Source organism: Hippoglossus hippoglossus, chromosome 20 (genome assembly GCF_009819705.1).
Source record: "Hippoglossus hippoglossus isolate fHipHip1 chromosome 20, fHipHip1.pri, whole genome shotgun sequence".
NCBI classification, from domain to species: Eukaryota; Metazoa; Chordata; class Actinopteri; order Pleuronectiformes; family Pleuronectidae; genus Hippoglossus; species Hippoglossus hippoglossus.
In genome coordinates, this window is record NC_047170.1 from 7,624,930 (window position 1) to 7,646,634 (window position 21,705).

A 21,705-nucleotide genomic window follows, 5' to 3' on the forward strand; every position below is an offset into this window, starting at 1 on the left:
TCTGAACTATTTAAAGTCTCTGTGCAAATGAACAACAATTCTGTTTTACTGTTTTCGTTTTTGGTTTTTGTTGGGAAAACAGATTATGCTCTATTCCAGTTGGTTTCTATTATTAATTCGTTACAAGCTGTTATGGTATTGATCACTTTTGTTTTGTAGAATATCAAACTGAATAGTGTCTGACTATTACAATAAGATAAATAACACAACACAGTGTTTTCAAAATCAATATTTTCAACAATAGAAATATTTAATAAAAGTCACAACAAATTTAGTTCAGCCATTCATATCAATGTTTGCAAATTTTTCTTTTCTTTTTATAAACTTTTCTATTTTTACTCCGCTGAGTGAGGAGAGGAAAGCGTGACGTCACTTTCCTTCAGGGTAGTGGTCAGTGATTGGCCACGCCCCTGTGCGCGAGAAGGCGGGCGTTTGACGTCGGACGGGCGCGTCGCTGGCGGAGAGAAGCTGCTGCTGCTGCTCAGGGACTCGAACTACAAACTCTGGCGGCAGGAGAGACGCAGTGTGTCGGTCGGACTCTCTCAAGCATTTCCTGCCTGGCTCTTTGGTTAAAAAACAACAAAAATGGCGTATCACAGTCCGTACAGAGCTCCAATGCAGAACAACGCTCCCCCGGACCAGGGCTTCCTGTGGAATATCTTCCAGAGGTGAGTGCGCTGAGGGCGGGTTGTGCTTCGCTGTGTGTGTCGGCAGAATGACAGAGTGTGTGTGTGTGCGTGTGCGCGTGTGTGTGTGGGGGTGGGGGGGGGGGGCTGTGTGTGTGTCTTCACGGTTGTGTCTTTACTCCTCATGAGTATGTGTGTGTGTGTGTGTGTGTGTGTGTGTGTGTGTGTGTGTGTGTGTGAGTGAGTGACAGCGGAGCTCCGCAGTGAAACGAGGGATTTGTCAGCTCTCGTGTTTCCTCGCAGCTTCCTGGAAACATCTGCCGCCCGGTGCTCAACGCGGCCCACAGCCGCTACACGTCACTCAGCAGGTCGCGTTACATATCGGTGCATTACTTTAGCTCAGTTGTCTTCTTGTTGGCGTTCAACCAGTGAACCCATCTCCCCCTTCACCAGTGTCCAAAACTGGGCTCCAAGGACCTCCAGGAGTCCTTGAACGCCTCTTACCCTGATCTCCCTGCAACAATTCAAGATTTCTCCTTTTAATACACATATAAAAAGGGAAATATTTCATTAATGCTTTCTTCTACTATCGCCTCTCTTCCCAGTCAGCATAGTAAAACCCTTTCAAGATGGGGTTCCCTTCAGAAACCTGCCAGTTGTAGGTGTATATGACGCAGTGTACAGGCTGACATGAATGCCAGAGAGCAGATCTTCAATACTAAGATCATATCTATTGCAACCTGTGTTGTTTTCTGTCACCGTTTAGTCTCAGTGGCGGCGTTCAACCATTCACTGTCATCCATTTCACCACAGCCTGAGTCAAAAGTGTGTCAGCAGCATCTTAGAAGGTCACGGTGGTTGTAGGCAAGGAGGGAAACACTTGAAATGCTTTGGTCCCTGCTAATAGTTAACTATACAGTTATGTAATACTGCAGAGGATTTTTTTTTTTTTCCTCCTCCCGCTTTGCTTTCTTACAACATTGAGATGCTGCAGGCATTGCAAGGCTTTTGAAACAGGCTTAATGAATTATTTATGTATGGTGCAAACCCCCCTTAGAAATTAGGTCAGATGTATATATTTTATATATCTTTTGCTTTTGCTAACAGCCACGCAAACAGATGACTATTACATCTGTGTGCACACAAAGTCATCATCATTCTGCTTCTCACAATAGGAACACACACTCGCACACTGTCGTCTCTCACATGAGCATTGTGCTGCCTCATGTTGCCTGTTGGGGAAAATCTGGCAGAGCAGTGCTGGAATTCCCTCAGTCATGTGACCAGAGTCAATAGAGCATAGTTGACGTGGGAGGTCTCTCTGTGTCTGTGTGTCACGCACACACACATGCACACACCCCCTACCCTTCTATGACTCACTGTCCTGCTGTTGGAACACCCGCTCAGGTCACAGCCCTGAACTCGGTTTATCCTGTCTCATCATGAATCTGTATTTTTCTGACTGGACATGTTGACACGTTGACAGATTAGTCATTCATTCTAAAGTGTTTTGCACAGGGAATGGTAAAAGTAGACTGCAGTCAATCGGTTTCTAAATTGACTGTTTATTTTCTTCTATTTATTAAATTCCATGACTTGACGTGAGAATGAATCTCGAGGAAGTCAATCTCATCCTTTTGCCAACTTACCGGTGCTTGATGCTGGAATTACAAAAATGTTTGCGCCCATCCCTTCACGAGTCAACAACAAATAGCACTTGATAGAGCGCATACCTCCGCCAAGGCCCAACAGTCCACAAAAATTCAACTGAACCTTATTAAGTTGCGCACAGTCATAGATGTCAGGCCTCTGAGTATGTTTTTCTTTTTAATCAAGACCCATGAATTAAGTCCTGGGAAATCAGTGAAAATATCCCAAAACGCCCCCATCGCACAATGTTAAAGAAAGTGGAAAAAAAATCCCTTGATGAATTCCTGATCTGAATTTAATTGCCTGACCCATACCACAACCTTCCACCAAGTTTCGGATAATCCATCCAACAGTAGAAAACACAACCTCCTTGGCAGAGGTGTTCAGGCTTAAGTTCGGTTTAGATCCACAACGCAGATTCATTTCTATTCAAGAATCTGTCTGTGACTTCAGTGTCAGTGAGTCTTCTCTTAAGCAAACGGACTACGTTCACAATTTGAACCTTAGAAACTAGAAATAGTAGCAATGGAAACTGACTCTTGGACAATGGGCTTTCCATGGAAGGTTTTGTGAATGCAGCTTTAATTTGGACTTTGAAGCAATGGTGACATTTTCTTACTCTTGGACCAATTTCTGTGGAAAGTAGGGTGAGTTTTGTTCCAGAAACCATATTCTAACCTCATTGCTTAATGGGACACAGTGACACATGGGAAAATCTGAGCACAGTAACCCACTCAGCCATGGTGTTTTATGTTGCCCTTTTTTTTTTACCTCCCAGTGTTGTATTTGACTTCGTGAATTTAGACCACCTGTGCTAGAAGAGAAAGTTTTAACGACTTGTTTTACGTAAAAGTCTGGTGAGGTGACTCTACCTGAAACTCAGTGAATGGGTCAGTGGAGGGAAGACTGGGGGAAAACGAGGGAGAGGTGATGTACACACTACACGTCTTTGAGTTAATCTGTCGGTGTTTGTAAAAGGTTGGGTACCCCACTCCCGGCTCTAACCTAACCACTCGTCACCACCACTGTGACAAAGCTCTCATTTATGGAAGCATGCTGAGAGCTGTGTTTCTCCCCAGGGAGAGAGGACAAGCTCTCCTTATGTAAGGTTTATTTTTTATTTTTTTAGTTGGGAGCAAGTCAAAGAGAGGGGTACACACAGTGACATATATCTGATCACTGTAAATAAAGCTATGAATGCTGCAGATATTAGGATATGATGTCGTACCAACTGGGAGCAGAAACTCAACCCACACACTTGGCACTGGGATTGTCCTATGTGTGTGTTTTTTTTTGTTTTTTTTTTTACTTAGGGGGGTTCCCGTCTCCTCTCCCGCTTCTTCTCTGCTGGTATTCACCGTGTGTTTATTCATTTAGCTCTGTGTTGATAGGTTGGGCCTAGCCGGTTGCTAAGGAACAACTGACTCATGGGATATTTGACTAAGCTACATGACTGTAGCCCATATTATTTCAGAACTTTGGAGCCTGTTATGCGTGTCATAGTCCAGCCTGTTAATGTTTTTCCTTCCATAACAAAGAGAAGGACTCCTGTCTGAGATAGAGCTGAGAATTTGAAACCTTATCTCGAAACCTACATGTTCAGCTAACTTGTATTTAAGTTTAGATGGTTCAACAATCAAAAGAAAGAGTAAGCACATAAATAACAATTACCAATGATTAACTTCTGGGTGTTGGTCTGATGACAAAGCATTTCTACGTTTAGTCAAACACAAGAAGATACACATAAATCCCAATTAAAGTTATAACATTGTATAAAAGAAAATATGTCACCACTTTAATCCACACACGTTTGAAAATAAAAAAAGAGCACGAACGACATGAATAAGAGCGAAAACACAGCTAAAACAAAACTAGTAAGAGCTAGAAGACAACAAATAAGAGTTAAAACAATAATTTGTTCAGCTCTGTAGTGACAATTTCACATATTAAAAGGAGCTTTCATAGTTTTGCCTCCTTTTGTGACGACAGAGCAAAGACATAATGTAACCAGTCCCTCTGTGTTTTTCTTCATAACAACTTTACAGTTGCCAACATTCAGTTTCACTTTGCTGAGGATCAACACTCACACTTTGACAAGCACATACCCAGCCTCTCTAGCTGCTCTCAGGGGAGACACGTGTGGACATGCTTCCTCGTGTGTCTCTATCACAGACCTCCATTCAGTCCCAGTTGACTGTTGAAATACTAACACGCGCTCAGGAGGATAAGGTTTCAGCTGACGAGCGCCGATGCCCGCTGCAGTTGAGTGCATGGGTGTGTAAAATGGTTTATGCAGGCGCTATCTAATCTGTGTTTTCCTCCCCAGGGTTGACAAGGACAGAAGTGGAGTGATATCTGACTCAGAGCTTCAGCAGGCCTTATCGAATGGTATGTATCTGTGTCGCTCTTTTAAAAAGAACTTTTCTATTCACTCTCTCAATCTCTGCCACTTCCATTTTTGTTTCTTTCCATTGGCAGTTTATTAGGCACTCTTTGCTGAAACCAATGCAATCTAATACAGCAGTCTGGCAATAAATCATATCTTAATTAAGGTTGTAATGTAACTTTTTTTGTTGACTTGTTTTAGACATTCATTGACTCGAACTAGTGATCATTATAAAGGATATAGTTTGTGGAGCTAAGAACACCCTCCATGCTGCCTCGCTGCCCTTGTGATGACCATAGACTGTATTTAAACATGGATGATGCATGTTCACTTCCTCCCACTATCCAAAAATAAAGCCAAAATATGCTGGGTATAGGAACACTGCCATATTGCGCATTTGGAGCCAGATTCTGTGCCAATGTCCTTACGATAAACGCATACGACCAATCGCAAGACAGTCTCAGCTGTCACAATTACATTTCGTCCCATTTTTATATCATCAAATAATTAATTAAAACCAAGCTTCCTGGAAAAATGCAGACTTGAACATCTGTTTGATAAGAACTACCTAACGAGACGGAAAAAGATTTATCTAATCCATTCCCCATCCACTATCACTGAATAGCCTGGGTTTATGACCTAAACTGCAGCCAGCCACCAGAGGGCGATCAAGAAGCTTTGGCTTCACTTTTGGGTGCTGTCATGTCTGCCATATTTATATACAATCTATGGTCCGGCTGGCTGGGACTCAAACCAGGAACCTGCTAGAGCACATATGCCCATGTGATACCCACCTCAGGTTTCGGCTGTCAGATTCCCATGACCTCTACTTGCTTCAGCAACCAATTCATACCACGCAAGCTCATGCCAGCTTGATTAGCTAGGTAGCTTGAGAGAATAGAAAGCTTGACAGGCATATAGCACCTATCTCAAGAATGTTTTCCAATAGAGTGCTGCTGAATGAGAGTTCATCTGATAGAGGTCTCAAAGTATCTCAAAAATGTGCATGAAAAGGACTCGGACAGAAAACATAAAGATTACAGCTTCTCGTGATGGAGTCGTTCTCTGTCCAGGAAGATGCTCCGGAGGAGAGGGATTTGAACAGGATTAAAAGTTCAGTTCCTAGTTGGTTTCCTGAACTAGAAAATATGTGATTTTTCTAGAGAGTTTGATGGGCAGTGTTGATTAAATGTCACAGGTCATCTCCTCTGCTCAAGTCGCTCTCGCTCAGACTGAGAGGAGCTTCCAAAAGGCATCAGGCTGGTAAAATCTGTGTTCATGCCCCCACATAAACACAACACTGCACCAGCATTGCGTCTAGACCTTGCTCTCAATGTGACATGGAGAAAGATGGATGAGACATATGCTGTATATCAGAGCGGAGTTTGCCCTGAAGCTCTGGTTTATAACAGTTTAATATTTGTGTTCTCATTAGAATATAAGGTATTCATTCCTCATCAGCTTTATAACTGAATTGTTCGGGTGTCTTTTGAAGACCGTTGAGCAGATTGCGATCCTCGGAAAACCCATTTTTGTGTGGGCACCTCCAGAGGAAACAAGAAGAGTGGAAGCCAGCAGCAGCACTGAAAGAAGCTTTTATCAGGCTCCACAGCGGCTCTGGCTCAGCATACTGATAAGTGCGAGTGTGTGTTTGTGCGTGCATTAGAATGTGTGTTTATCTACGTGGGTCTTATTCAGTTCATCTATTTTGTTTTGGTTTTGATGTTTTTTACTTGGCGTGTGTGTGTAATTATCGGTGTTGTTTGTTTGTATGTACGTAGATGTGTTGCGTACACCATGCTGTGAATGTGCCTGCACTGAACAGCAGGTTGCCTGGTTCACTCTCCGCCAGTTCATTAGGCTCACTGTGATGTGACACAGAGCCAGTGAAGCTGAACATACTGCGCCGCATCCTGTCCTGCGGTTTGCACGCTAAAGCTGCCAGACCTGCCACTGTCCGTGTGTTGCCGCTCTAATGTCGCCACATATGCTCGGACGGTGAGGAGGAAGGCACTGGTTGGTGAGGTGCAGTTTAGATTTCTTATCTCTCCATTCTGTACTCGGCCATCCATCAGTACCTTTCTTTTTTTGCATTTCTAAAATCAATGTCAGCCTCCTCTTCCCTGTTCCGTATGAGAAATTTTTCTGAGCGAAAAATCTGCCCACAGGATGAGGTATTTTCAACGGTTTCCAACCCAGTTTCTCTTTTATCCAGCATTTGGATTCCTCTGATCCTGTATGCTCTTTGTCAGGATGCCATTTTTTTTGTCGTCTTTCAACCAGCATTAATATCTCTTCCATTTATATCTCTTCCTACTGGCAGATGATTACTTGCCTTCTCTTAATTACAAAGTAACAAAATTACATGTTTTCTCATCCACTGGCATCAGCTCAATACCTGCTGTGTCATCTGGACGGTTTTGTCTCCTGTCACTGCGACTTTCTATCTTTGTCTCTCGCCTATGCTCCCTTACTCAGTCCCCACCTTTCTCCCTCTCTCTCTCGTTCTTCTTCTTTACCTCCGTCTCTCCATCCCTCTATCATTCCTGGCTGTGAAAGTGTATCATCCTCAATAATACCGTGATTGCTTCAGTGCTGCTGAAGTGTATATGGATGTTTTTGTTGTGGCTCTGCCTTGTAGCCACATCATTTTATATGTTTTGGCCTCTCTCTGCTCAGCAGTGGGTGGATATCATACCCAACTCTCCGTCAATCTCCTGTGCTCACAGATTTATTAATTCTCCCTCTGAGGTTATGTTTTGATCTGCATTTGTTTGTTAGTTAGCAAGATTATGCAAAAACTACCAGATGGATTGCCAGAAGGATGCAATATGAGACAGGGAGGAATTCATTAGATTTTAATGCTGACCTAGATCAGGGGTTAGATCCAGGATTTTTTTCATTTCATAATGTAAGAAAGAGCATTTTGTTAAACATTTTATTTTATTTCCCAGAGAATTATTAGTGAATCTTGATTTTAAAAAATCAAACATTTTATAGGTTGGTATCAATGGTTGTGCAATTTCGTGCAGATTTAAACAACAATCTGGATCTAGTGGATTTAAATGTGGTTTCATAGGGCCATAGGTTTTACCAGCCGCTGTACAGTAACAAATAGGGCTAGAAACCTGTAACTACCACCAATGTGTAGCAGAGAAAGGTAATATGGCCTTAGCTATAAGGCTTGATTTAATTCAAGGGGACTGTTGGGACTTGGCAGAGGTATGCGCTCTACTGCGTGCAATTCACTTCTCCTTGAGTTATTTATTTAAGTGTGTTGGAGTAGCAATAGCCATGAAAATAGCTGACACCTGCCCAGAAACTGCAGATGCGGAATTAGCTTCTAGCTACAGTAAATCTGTTGCAATGCATCTCTTCTCTTTGCTGGAAATAGTTCCTGATAAATGTAACTAAACTAACCATGGCTGAGGGAGCACCAGCCTGCTGTGCAGATTGCCAAACCTGGTTAAATGACAGGAGTCAAGGAGCTTGTTCAGCAATCCTTCCCTTGACAACCCTACATTTGAAGTGTTTTGTAAGTGAGGTGTGGGGAGGCACAATTTCATTATTTTCTTCATGTTATTTATCACCAGTTCTGCTTTGCCACTTCTACTTTAGCAGTGGATGGGATGCCTTATACACTCACTCTGTTAGACCCTGTAACTTGTCTGCGGCATCTACTGTTCATGATTGACTGGATTCCTAATCTACTGGTTCATGTGACACAGGTTATTATCTGGCATAAACCATAAACAAAAACTGAGACTGGCTGACTGCTGAATCATTGCTAGTCAATATTCTTTTGCAATCTCTCAGTTCACCAGCATCTCCTCTTAAACTCTCCTCTGCTTTAACAATACCATGTTGTCCCGCCTTTTAAAAAAATCGCAAGTGAAACCAAAACAAACGGCCGTTTAGACCAAAGAGCAACCTCTGAGTTTTCAAACAAACATTGGTCAGCAGTGTTACGAAAAGCTTTTTAAGTATTTAAAGTTTGAATAGTCATAAAATCCCAGTCTTGCAGATGTGATGTCATTACCTACAGATGTGAGAAGATTTGTGGAAACTGACCCAGAGCACATAGTCAGTAACACCGACTAAAAAGTTCATGAGTTTGAATCCCCTGGTAACTGGGACTTATTCACCAATAATGCAGCATTTAATGTATGTGGATACTAATCATCCCTCCCTAATGTTTGATTTGTATTTTTTTCCTTTTACATCTCGAGGTTAAACCGTTACTTTTTAAATTTAAACACTATTTAGTTAGTGTGTTTTGGTTGAAATCCGGGAAACTACTTCGTGTGGTTTGTGTTTAAAAGTTCATCCATTTATGCTTGCGTATGTCAAGTGTATTTGTACAAGCATCTCACTGAACCCCAGTGCAACCTGTTATATGTATGTGTATACATTGCAGTCTGTTCACACTGTTTTTCCACACGTCTGCCTCCCTCCTCGCCTCCTATATCGCCCCTCTCTTCCCATCTCTTGAGAGAGCGCAGTGTGTGGACTGGACAGAACTCGTATTGTCCCATTTGGCAATCAGACGCACACAAACATCTCAACCATACAGACTGCCTCACACCGGGTAGCCGCGGTCTGTCTGTCTGCTCATTTTGCAGATTTAAGGCAGATTTATACACAATTGAGACAAAATCCCATGTTCCTCTTTGTAATTAATGTAGAAACACATGTAGAAAGCAAGTTTCATGATCTTGAAAGTAATAGTTGAGGTTACATTTGACTTTTTACTGGGATTTCTGTGATGGTCGGATCTCAGTACAGGATAGAAAAATCTTGTGCGAGATTGAGATTTATAGCATAGAATAACATATTTTGGAGTGAAATTATGTTTTATTCTAGATTGTTTGAGGCAACAAAACTATATTCTGTGCACATTAATATTTGCAAGTTTAGCATTATCCATGACATAATAACCCATCTAATGTAGTTTTATTTGTGTACACTTTTCTGTTCTCCATATCTCAAATTGCTCACCTAAATGTGGACATTGTACAACTTCTTATCAGTTTTGTTATGGTTCCTGTTGGCTCACAGGGATTATGTTAGTAAATCATTCTCAAATCAACAATATCAATTGTCAAATTTACAGACCTGACTGCTAATACATCCTGATGTGTTTTAAAAGGGACTAAGAGGACATGTAGTGAAACTAATTCCATAGCCACTCTCCAGTCTCTAAAATGCTTAGGGAGACGAGCCTTTAATCGGTCTGCACTGCTGAAGATAAAAACACAGCACTCTGTGACCGGGTTCTACAAATTGATTCCACATCAATACGCATATGAATCTCTTTGTTTTTTGCTTGAGAGCAGCATTATCAGGGTATAGATTTTGGCTTGAACGCTGTCTCCAATTGGACCTTGCATGTGGTCCCAGAACAGCTCCACCCACTGTCCCAGACAGCCTCACCCATCAATAAAACAAACCAAGGCAGAGGGTGGAACTGTCGAGTATCTCCTCTGAACTCTGAAGCACTGCTGGGACATATTTCTGTGCCAAAATCTTGGCTATCATTTATGGAGTTTGTTTGAGATAAAATAGACCTTTTTATTTAGTTGTACGGTTTTAAAGAGAATCATCTTATCTTGTTTTATCTCACTGCAAACCTGCTCACTGCTGGTAGAGCCAGGGAAAAGAAAATCTAGCAGTCATGAACAGCACGGTGTGAAAAAGGCTCCACACTATGCCGACAAGGTGTTACGATGCTGCAGATAGAGTTTTAGGGAGCAATCCCAAGTAGGCCAAAGAGTTCAAGTAATGGCTCAAAATCTGCAAATGTTATGTGGGCCTTCCCATTTCCTTATGTCCCTTCTCTTTTGTTCCCTTTGTTCATTATCTCCCCTCTAGCTCTTTTCCTTATTTCTTATTTCTTCTCTCTTGTCTCCTCCCTTCTCTGCATCCTCCCTCAGTCACTCTCCTTTGTTTCTCGCCGTGAACTGTGGGCCTCTGTAATGAAGTGAGATGGTGAGTCAGCAAGGATTTAGATGGCCCGATAGATCTCAGTGTGTTGAGAATTGAGTGTGTGAAGAAAGGCTGTAAATTATAGACACCCTGCTCAGCTCAGTACCCATCAGTCTTTTTCTGGCCATATAGATGACAGCAGTTTGTCCTGCAGATGAAAAATAACTATTTCTCTTGTGTTTGGGGGAAAAAAAGGGCTTGTCACAGAACTGGCTTCAAGTCTGTTTCTTCCCTTTTTAGGAAAACTTCTCCATGAAAGACCTTTGATGTGAGATAAAAATGGATCATGTATTTCTTTTTTTTGTTCGTTCTTGTTCTCCTTTGCACTGGTGTCCATTGGACATCAAAAAATATTTTAGGATGTTGCTGATTACTTTTAAACCCCTAAATGTGCTAGGACACTGACTATTTTCTGTTTCTATAACTAAAAACTAAAGGACTATTCTTTCCTGATCAAAACAATAGAATTTGGAAACTCAAATGAACTGTAGTGCACTACTTAGTGTGACGTGTCAAAACGTCTCAAGTAATGTTCTATCTTTGCAAATGGGTTTTGATTATGGGTCCATTCTGTCCCACAAACTGACAGTACAAATGAAGAATAGAGAGTTGGTCTGATAATATAATTCTCAATATTGTTAATCTCAAGATGACTATTAACATGGTGCCATTTTCTTATCCCAAGATAATGAAGTGAATAATCCAGGGCTAAAAAACTGTTTACCGAGAGAAGATGATATCCCAAAATTATTATTATGAGATACAGGAGTGGTCCCTCCTAAACATAGATATAGACACAGAAATGATCCTAAGAGAATCTGGTGACAAAGCCATGATGAGAAGAAAACTGATTATTTACTGGAGATGCTGTCAAATTTAAGCTGCGATCTGGAGGTAAATGCCCCTGCAAAAAAATTATTAAGGCTGCGGCAGCTCCTCTCAGCTTCTGTACTTTGACAACAGCATTTTCTCTGACAAGCTTCTAGCACTGTAAAGCCTTTATTCACTCATACTTTTGTAGTTCTATGATCTGTTTGCCTTTATCACTCATGTATTTTTAACTTCCACATGATTTAGTTTAGTTGTTTTTATCATCATTGTTTAAGGCATTATGTTTTTGGGTTGTCTATTCGTCTGCACTTCCCATTCTTGTGGTAGCCTCAAAACATTTTTTTGGCCTCTTGAACTCAAGTCTCCCTTTAGGAATTTATTCAAAAGATGAAAAGATTTGATTTCAAAAATACAATTCATGGTGACCTCATATGAGTCTGGAAAAAGAAATGTATGTGGACTGAAACTGCACTGTTGGTGGAGGCATACAACCGCAGTGCGATTATTCTAGTTTTCAAATACCAAAACAGCCCACATTGCATTGGTATGTGACCGGTATCTTTCTGTCTGCAGGCACATGGACTCCTTTCAACCCGGTGACGGTCCGCTCCATCATATGTAAGTAAATTCTCAGATTGACACTTGTTTATTTGTTTCCTCTCCATGACGATCGGATAAATGAATTACGTTTCGAGAAAAAACCTGAAGGCTCAAACAAAGGCCTCAGTGTTGCTCTAGTGGAAACCTGCAGTCAACACTAAAGGGAGGACGAGCGCGCACCAAGAAGGAAGTGGCAAAGCTTGTCTCGTAAGGAAGCTGTCGGTGGCCTCAGATGCCAAATATTGACCCGTTTCCACTTTCAAGGCAGTTGCATTATGCATTTGATGTTGAATACGTCTAAATATAGTGTAATTCAGTTCTCTGTTGGCAGCTTTTTAACTTCAGTGCTGTAGGTCAGACTTAACTTCACTATACACAAACTACAAGCACTACCTGTGGAATTATTTGAAATATGCCACCATAACAATGTGATCTTTTGAACATGATATCTCGCTCTGGTTTTTAATATACTTTTGTTTCTTAATATAATATAACGTAGCATAACCTAGTATGTTTTTGTTGTGGGACTTGCAGAGTAAATCTCTATAATTCCATTGCCTCCCGTTCTCACAGGGCCATGCTCAGTAAATCATTTTGTTTAAAAGTCCCCCCGCAAGAAGCCTATCCTGTGATAGCACTCCCTTTGTGTGGAGGTAATTGGATTGAACCACAGGGGGGTGAGGAGTGGATTAAAGTTGAGGGGGATCAAACTGTTTTCTTCCACTGTTGTGGTGTTTTAAGTCTTATGAAACAGGAGTTAGTCGAGTGTGAGGCGTCTCTTCCTGAACTATATGTAGTAGCATGATTGCTTTCATGACAGGTTTCATCCATCACTTCTAGACTTCTGAGTAAACGTGTGTGTGTGTGTGTGTGTGTGAGAGAGAGACATCAAGTGAATACTACATTTTATTCTCAAATTTCTCCCCTTTTTCATTCAGCCATGTTCGATAGGGAAAATAAAGGTGGTGTGAACTTCAACGAGTTTGCTGGCGTATGGAAGTACATCACGGACTGGCAGAACATCTTCAGGAACTACGACAGGGACAACTCCGGCTTCATTGATAAGAACGAGCTTAAACAGGCGCTGACTGGATTCGGTGAGACACAAAGTATGCTGGTATATAATTACATTGAATCGCTGTGGTGGTGGGCTGCGTGGCTGTTTAGATGACTAATCATTTCTCTGAGTTAGAAGGTCAGATTCTGTCTTTTCAATTCCTCTGTGCGTTTGTATAGACCAGCATGCTATTAGAACACTCTTTATAGAACTACTACTTTATACATTATTGTGCAGTAAATACACTGCTAAAGCTTTACTTTCACGCTCATAAATCCTTTTATTTGTATTTGACAAGCAGCTCCTGGCTGGAATCTACAGTGCTGAGCACTTATTGTTGACCAAAACGATTAGTGAGCATTGACTTATGGAAAATTTACAGAGAGTACACGGAATGTTTCAAATGTCTGAAATGTTTAAAACATCATACTTGTTGTTATGTGCAGGTTATCGTCTATCAGACCAGTTCTACAGCACGTTGATAGAGAAGTTCGACCGCCAGAGGAAGGGACAGGTGGCCTTCGATGACTTCATCCAGTGCTGTATTGTACTACAGGTGCCACATTTATGCAAATGTATAAAAAATGGATCTCATTCTCAAAAGTATCCAGGCTATTAATTCACTTTGTAGAAGCCTCTTTGGCAGCACTTAAAGCTTTGAATCTTCTCGGGAAAGCCTCAATAAGGTTTGCACTTATGGATCTGGGTAGTTAACTATTTTTCCTGGCAGATCCTCTCAAGCTGTCATATATAATGGAAAGCATCTGTGAACTGTCAAATTGAAGTCTCGGTCTCTGGATGTTCAATGGGGGTTTAAGTCTGGGGTGTCGACTCAGCCACTAAAGCACAATCAGGGACTCGTCCCACAGTAGATTCAGTTGTGTCATTGTCATGCTGCAGGTAGTCTCAGGTCATATGTGCTGGGGAGCAGGTTTTTTTCACATGCTGCCTTCACTCTTTCCTTAATTGTGGCCCGTCTTCCTGTCCCTGCCCCCCCTTAGAATGACACTGCCACTACTATGCTTTACCACAGGGATGGTATTAACCAGGTGATGAGCCGTGTCAGGTGTTTCTGCCCAACGGCTTCAATATTTGTTCTGACATGCACTGTTAATTGCAGGACCTTATATATACACAGAGGTTTATGACTTTCTAAACTATGTCCAATAGTCAGTTTGCCACACAGGGACTCCAAATACGTTAAGACACATCTCAAAGATGCTAAAAAGAAAGATAATGCACCTGACCACAAATGAGTCTCACAGCAAAGGGTCTGAATAATTCTATAAGTAATAGATTCAAGTTTTTGATAGATTTTGTTGAATTTACAACAAAAATGTGTAAAGCGTTAAGGGTTCTTAAAATTTTCTGAAGAGATGATTAGGACCCTTTTCAGAATAAGTAAAGGTGTGAACGCAGCTAGATGCATCCTCAATGCGTCCGGAGACAAAAAACATATTCTGGGGTGGTCTTGGACGCATTTGGCCACACCCTCTGTAGCTGTGTGAAGCACTTTTTTGAACCAATGAACGTTTACTGTAACAATGCTATTAAATCCATTCAATATGCTGATGTAGAATTTGAGACTTTGGAGCAGTTTGGTGTTGTAATATTCTAAAAGTAAATTTGTATGTCTTGTCCTGTCTTTTCACAGAGGTTGACTGACGTGTTCAGGCGGTACGATACAGACCAAGACGGCTGGATCCAGGTTTCATATGAACAGTATCTTTCCATGGTCTTCAATATAGTATAACGCACACGGAGCACCACAGAAGAGCACAACTGGACACAACTGTGCCAAAGCTCCTGGCACCTACCGAATGTCTGCCATGGTGGACACTACAAGTTTTTTTTTTAAACCTGATTTTCAGCACAGTTGGGCTGTTTCACACAAATTAAAAAAACCTTAGGCCTCCCAGGGGAGAAAAGGGGCCTCCAATAGGTTATTGTAGGTGCTTGAATTAATATATTTTGTGAAAATATACTAATTATCTAAAAAAAAAAAAAATTGTTTATGTAAGTAAACAGCCGAGAGACTGTCTCCCACCGTCTCTCGGCTCCTCGGCACGTAAGCTGTCTCTTTTACATTGGTGTCTGTGAGCTGCTAGTTCTCATATACCTTTGAATACCTCTATTTCCCTTTAACTCAAACTCTGCACGTTGAGTCCTTTAATTTGAGGGAATTGGGCCTGAAAAGTCCTTAAATGTGATGTTAAGAATGTGTGGGAACCCTGGAACCTATCACAATAAAACAGAGGTACGCTAATTTCTTTGAAATTTTCTTTTTTAAAACCCTCCTGATAAGATTTGTCTGTGAATCTAAAACTTGATGTTTAAAAAAAAATCTTGTAGTGTTTTGTTCGTTCACCAACATGAACGATGTCCGTGTTGGGGACTCGGTTGGGGGAATCATTATGGACACATCTGTCTTTCTCGTCAGTCTAAGTGTTATTGTCAACAAACCTTTTAATGTCTTAACTTTAAATTGATGAAAAATATAAATGATGCATTGTAAATATGATTTCAGATGCATTGCATGCTTATCAGGGAAATTTAGCCCCACTTTGAAGCATGCTTTCCCTTTATCTCTCGTTTTTTTTCCTCAGCCCTATTTTGCTCAAAGCCATGTTTACAAAAACTGTGAAAGCAGGTGACGCTCTGCTTTGAGATTCACTGACATGCCAGCTTACATGCCATATTTGTACAAACATTTTTAACTGCAAATCTCCAAATGTTAGAACATAGGATTTTTTGGTAGCGGTTGAGCATAATGCCTTTAGTATGGCTTATTTTTTGTGCATGATGCCTTAAAATGTGTAAAAACGACACAAAAGAGAAATCTTTTATTAAAAAAAAAGTAAGAACATCTGATGTGGAGTCTGCTTTTTATTATTTTGGACATTAAAGTCACGTTGCCTTGCAGGAGGAAGCCAGGGAGTCAACGCAGCTAAACGTCGCCCTCTACTGTATATTTGCGGTCTTTGCCACTGCAGTGCACCTATCACAGAATATTGCAAATTGTTTTCATTTCATTTTTCAAGCTTAGGTTTGCTTTGGTTAGTTTGGTTGCAATAAAATCCCACAACAGTGAAACAGATGGAGAAGTCAAGTAAAGTTTATTTATCCACACATTTCATGTAACAAGACTCAATGTGCTTAAAGATAAAAAGAATAGATACAACGAATACATGACATGGTTTAACATACGAGTTAAATCAGATCAGAATAAAAACAAAAGGTCAAAATACAACTATTTAAGAGGAAAGTGACAAGCAAGCAAGGGATGACTATACCAATATAGTCATCAGGGTAGTGGCACAGTAATGTCTATAGGAGGCAGTAGAGGCTGTCATACTGTCAGCACAAGCAAAATGTCACCATTAACATAATTTAGAGTCAGCACAGCATAAAATAGACCTCATTAAACATGAACAAAGTGTATAATTAAACATAACAAGATTTCACTCAATATTATGATATGAGACTGGTTGGACCTTGGTGTTCAGCTCCATTAGGCTTATATGCAGAATAAGGCCAGGAAAGTAGTAAACCTAAATTATAAACAGCCATTACTCTTTTTACTTTTATTGATTTAGTTTCCATAAATGTCAAGAAAAGTGAGAAATACCCCTCACATGTTGTCAGGGCCTTTAAATCAATGTCTTTAAATTAGTTTGTTCTGCCAATAGTCTAAAACTAAGAGATTCAAGTTTACAATTATATAGATTAAGAAAAATATAAATCTTCATATCTAGAGCTGAAACCAGAAAATGTTTGGATCAAGGAGGAGAGATGCAGCCTGAGGAGAAGAGGCAGATTCTAGACTTGCCTTAACGTGATGCCATTTTAATCTTTTGTTATCTTTGTGTTTTATTGCTTCTATTCTTTTTATTAGCATTAAGTTGCTTTTGTTACATCGTCCTTTTCATTTTATTGTTCCATTCCTTTTATTTGTATTTACAGCTTTTACGTAATGCTGTCTTTTTATTGCTTTTATTCTTCTTGGGGAACGTTTGAGTCACGTTTGTTTTTTTTGCTTTGGGAATGCTTGGGAATTTTGTGGCTACATCTCTGATCTGGACATAGAGTAAAGTGCTTTTTAACTTTAAGAAAAGTGCTATAAAAAACAAGCACAATAATGAAATACACTTTTTTTACTTTTAAAATTTTGATTGTAAATGTATTTAAATGAAATGAGTTGCTACAACTGGGATCATAATGTTTAATCTGCGTGACCCTGCAGCCTCACTTCTCCGAACAGCCTGTGTGAGTGAGTCCACTAAATTTGTTTTCCACGCTCTTCTATCTTGGATGCAGTTGCTTCTGGCTGCAGCCGGCAGCTGGATTCCCTGAGACGACTCTGAACAATGTCAGGGTCAACTGCCACAACCACAGGCACACTCACAAACACTCAGAGGTTGAGCGGGAGCCGAGGCCATTCACCCTTAACCCACACCTTTTCTCTCACTGTCTAATTTCTCTCTCTTTTCTTTCAGCCACATAAAACGAGTCACATTCCACCTCTGTCTCTCCCACTGTGAGGTTTTAACCTCGTGTCTCTGGGTCAGCCTCTCTGAGTGTTGTGGTCCATATTGGTTTCTGTCTGTGCATCTTTCTCATTCTCCGTCATTAGCTGCAGGTCAGACTGTGGTCTCAGGGTGAAGGGGGTCTGCGGTTACCGTGGCGATAAAGCATCCAGAGTTGTGCTATGCAGCGTTCAAGGAGACAGCGAGGGATCTGTTGGACAAAGACCTGAACGTGTCTGTCCTGTATGGGACAGGTAAGAGGACTGTGAAGGACAGGATGGATGAAAAATCTGGATTTACCTTTAATCAATGGATTTTAAGGATTTAGTGACTTGCTCCTGGGCACTTCACTCAATCGACATAGTACAGAGTTTGAGCCTAGTTTAAATATTGTTGAGAGATTTGTGTGTCAATCAGCATCAGTCATCGTCATTTAGGCTCCATTTTCTCCTCCACCTATATTCTTATTTTAAGCCTTCCACTAGTCACACCAAGGTCTTATATTCAAGTATTACACCATCAGATAAGAACACCACGACACTCAGGTCGATATCATCGACTGTCTATAGAGATCTCCAATTCCTCCTGTTGTACATAAAAAGTTAAAATCTTGGATACGGGTGCCACCATTTTGCACTTTTAACTACATTTGGAGCCAAAGTCTGCAACAGTGATCGTGGACTGGAGCTATCAACATCCCTCTGATACACAGTCTGTTTTTATAGCATTAAACAAACATATTGGAATAAATGAGCTCTTAGACACATGTTGTAAAAAAAACTACTTAAAATGACAAACCAAACTTGAGAAAAGTTTATTTAACGTGTACTTTGACTTCTTAGCTTGGCACATGTCCAGTTGACCCACATGGAGGCGGCTGGATTTAGTACTCGTACAGCAGCAAGCCACCAGGAGTAATCCTAGATGGTTTGGCTTCACTTTTGGGGATCAAAAAGTTTTCCTCTCGGCCAGCTGTGGAAAACAGCGGCTGCAGGGACACCATCTATTTTCCGAGGTAAAATTGTCTTCAGTCTGTAATTACCTTTTGTGGCTGCAGAGGCCGCTGTTGCTGCAGCACAGCACACGCTACAGAGTCTTTCTTTAAGGAGTGATATTAGCTGGAATAAAAGCTGATGTGGTTTTAGTAAAATTATTAGCAGGACTCAAGGGAGAAGAGCCTGTAGCAGCAGTTGTTGCAGGAGTAGAAGTAGTAGAGAAAAAAAAGAATCAAAATATTTTTGTTGTATAGTATGTCCCTTGGCTTTTAAGAAGATGCGTGGAGTCCCAGTCTGATGCTTCACAACCTTTTTATTTAACTGGTCATTCAAATCATCCACACACTGTAGCATCATGAAACACTGAAAACTATAAAGATACAAACATAAGAAAAATAAAATATAAACCCACAAAAAATATTCCAACGAATTAAATAACCTACAATTAAAAAACAATGAATTGTCAAATTACATTTAAGCACTAGAACCAGTGAAGAATAAAAACAAATCTCAGGTCATTTTAATAAAATGACCACAAGCTGATTAAAGTGTGGTAGTTTAAGTCACAGACCCAAAAGGAAGTCAGAAACAACACAAATACAATATTAACTGTTGAGGGCTGTACGCAGCTCTTAAATGTGACAGTAGGGCCAGCTACAACGAACAAATAAAATAAACTTCTGGTTGAAAGAACAACTCATCCCAGCTCTTGAAATAAACAATTGATCATAAATGTACTTCAATCCACTCACCAAGGGATGTTTATCCCAATGTTTCCCTCATCTTCCTCTCAGCTTCCTGAGGTGAGGCGCTGTCATATCTGTCAAAGGATTCACAAACAAATTTCTATCATCGTCATTTTAGAACAGACAAGCTTCTATCATCGTCATTTCAGAACTCACAAGTTTCTATCATCGTGATTTTAGAACTCACAAGTTTCTATCATCGTGATTTTAGAACCCACAAGTTTCTATCATCGTGATTTTAGAACCCACAAGTTTCTATCATCGTGATTTTAGAACCCACAAGTTTCTATCATCGTGATTTTAGAAGAGACAAGTTTCTATCATCGTGATTTCAGAACAGACAAGTTTCCATCATGGTCATCGTAGAACTTACAGGTTAGTTTCTTTGTCTCTATCAAACTTTCTTCTCGTGAGTTCTCTTCCACCATCGCGACCCTAATCAAGGAATGAGGGGCAGGTGCTTCATACACAGGGTCTACTGATCATGTCTGCAGGGGCAACTTGCCAACACGAAGGGTCACCTGCCACCTTGTGGAAACTACAGGTACTTGCCATTAGCTGAGTTACTATTGAACAGATAACATAAATCGTAAAATAATAAAACCCTCAAATATTATAAGATAAGACGTATTGATCCCTCTCAAGCTGCGTTCAGCCATGCACTTGAAATCTTTCAGGGAGTATGTGAGAACGCAAATGTCTGAGTCAGTTGTTCCTGACATTTTCCAGAACTTTTTCTACCAGCCCCCTAATAAAAGGTCAAGAAATACAGCACGAAAATCCCCAGCGAGTGAGTGGGCGTGTTAACGACGCTTCGAACATGCAACAGAAGCAAAAGGGAAAAAAGCGAAGACAAATATCTCAATTGTGCCATACACGTAAAAGATGATGTAAAAGGTCATGTTGGAAAAGACGAGATTTGAGCTTTTGGTGACGGGGGCCGATGCCTTTGTCGATGTGCTGTAAACAAAGACCTGTGATACATTGTGTTCTCTTTCCTGCAGGCACTGTCCTTAACAATCTAAAATATGCTTTAAGATCCTGCAGGTTTGAACCAGCTCTGCATAGCTTCTGCTCTTCTCCTCTTCCTCCTGAGGACATAGGGAGTTTTGGGAGCTCCGTCACATTGCGATGCCGATAAACAGCATGACACACTGTTTTTCTCCAGCTGCCCTGCACTGACCCACAGCTGTAATCAAAGCTCCCAGCTGATGGGTGTTGCTGGCACATGTTTTCACGATATTAATTTCATTTCAATTTAATTCCTGCTACATTACAGAGGGAGGAGGATTTTTACGAGTCCCCGCCTGAGCCCGTGACATAGTGTTTGTCAGGCTCTTGGGCAATGTTGTAATTACCACATGAATTCAGTGGAAGGGGCTGTGGTCGGAGTATGTTAGTCTTGCATTAATGAGATTATTGTGCATCTGCAGTTGTGATCTGCACATGCATGATGATGTGTGACGGTACATTGGATTTAGGCTCTTTCAGGGAAGAGAAGCTGCCAGCCAGCCCAGAGCAAGCTTCTGTCCAAATTGCAGCCCTCAGACTCCAGCTCAACTTGTTGTTTTTTACATCCTCATCATTTTCCCTTCCTCTCTGACTTTCCAACTGCTTTACTTTGTAATTTTGTGGTCTCCTCCAGGAGGGAATTTCTGTGCTGGTTATGATCTGACGGAGCTGGCCAATCACACAGCCTCCCTCAAATTGGAGCAAGATGTCACCAAGGGTCCCGGTCTGATCGTGAGTGCTGTTAGATCTGTGTGTGTGTGTGTGTGTGTGTGTGTGTGTGTGTGTGTGTGTGTGTGAGGGATATATCTATGCTTCCTTATGCTGTGAGTGGAGGCTCATGGTTTCCATAAAATGTAAAAATCAGGTAGGGGTTAAGATTCGGCTACGACTTGGATCATTTGTTTCTCTTTTGTTTGACACTTTTTATAAATGAGTCAGGAAATTGAATGTGGAACATTTTAGTGGATAAACCAAAGGAAATCAGAGAGGCACAGAAGTATGAAAAGTGTCGTCCAGTCGTGATTTCAGTTTTAGGCTCATCCTCTTCCAATAGTCATGCTGCTGCTGCTGCTTGCTCTTTCCTTATTCTTTCTTTTAAGGAGACATCAGGTTTTTCACTTTTCCCCTTTACTTTAGTTTGTTGCATAGGCTAAAGGTAGAAGTTACACAGAGTTAAAAAGTCATACGTCTGTGGTAAAGGGAACTCCTCTCCCCTCAGCAGAAAACACTGCTCCCCAAGCTCATGCAACAGCTCCTCAGCACTCCAGTGACCTACATTCAAATTATGAACC

General features: G+C 40.9%; 1 protein-coding gene across 2 annotated transcripts; it reads left to right on the forward strand.

Moving 5' to 3' along the window:
* The first annotated feature begins 414 nt into the window (after nucleotides 1–414).
* On the forward strand, nucleotides 415–16,002 carry pdcd6 (programmed cell death 6). 2 transcript variants are annotated; one of them, XM_034572533.1, is made up of 6 exons: nucleotides 415–668; nucleotides 4,603–4,664; nucleotides 12,052–12,096; nucleotides 13,017–13,187; nucleotides 13,582–13,691; nucleotides 14,790–16,002. In XM_034572533.1, exons 1-6 carry the CDS (start codon nucleotides 586–588, stop codon nucleotides 14,886–14,888), a joined length of 570 nt encoding a protein of 189 aa, XP_034428424.1. In that variant the 5' UTR covers nucleotides 415–585; the 3' UTR covers nucleotides 14,889–16,002. The 2 variants fall into 2 exon arrangements, with proteins under 2 accessions (XP_034428424.1, XP_034428425.1); XM_034572534.1 differs by having other exon boundaries at nucleotides 419–668; nucleotides 13,017–13,175.
* The last annotated feature ends 5,703 nt before the right edge of the window (nucleotides 16,003–21,705 follow it).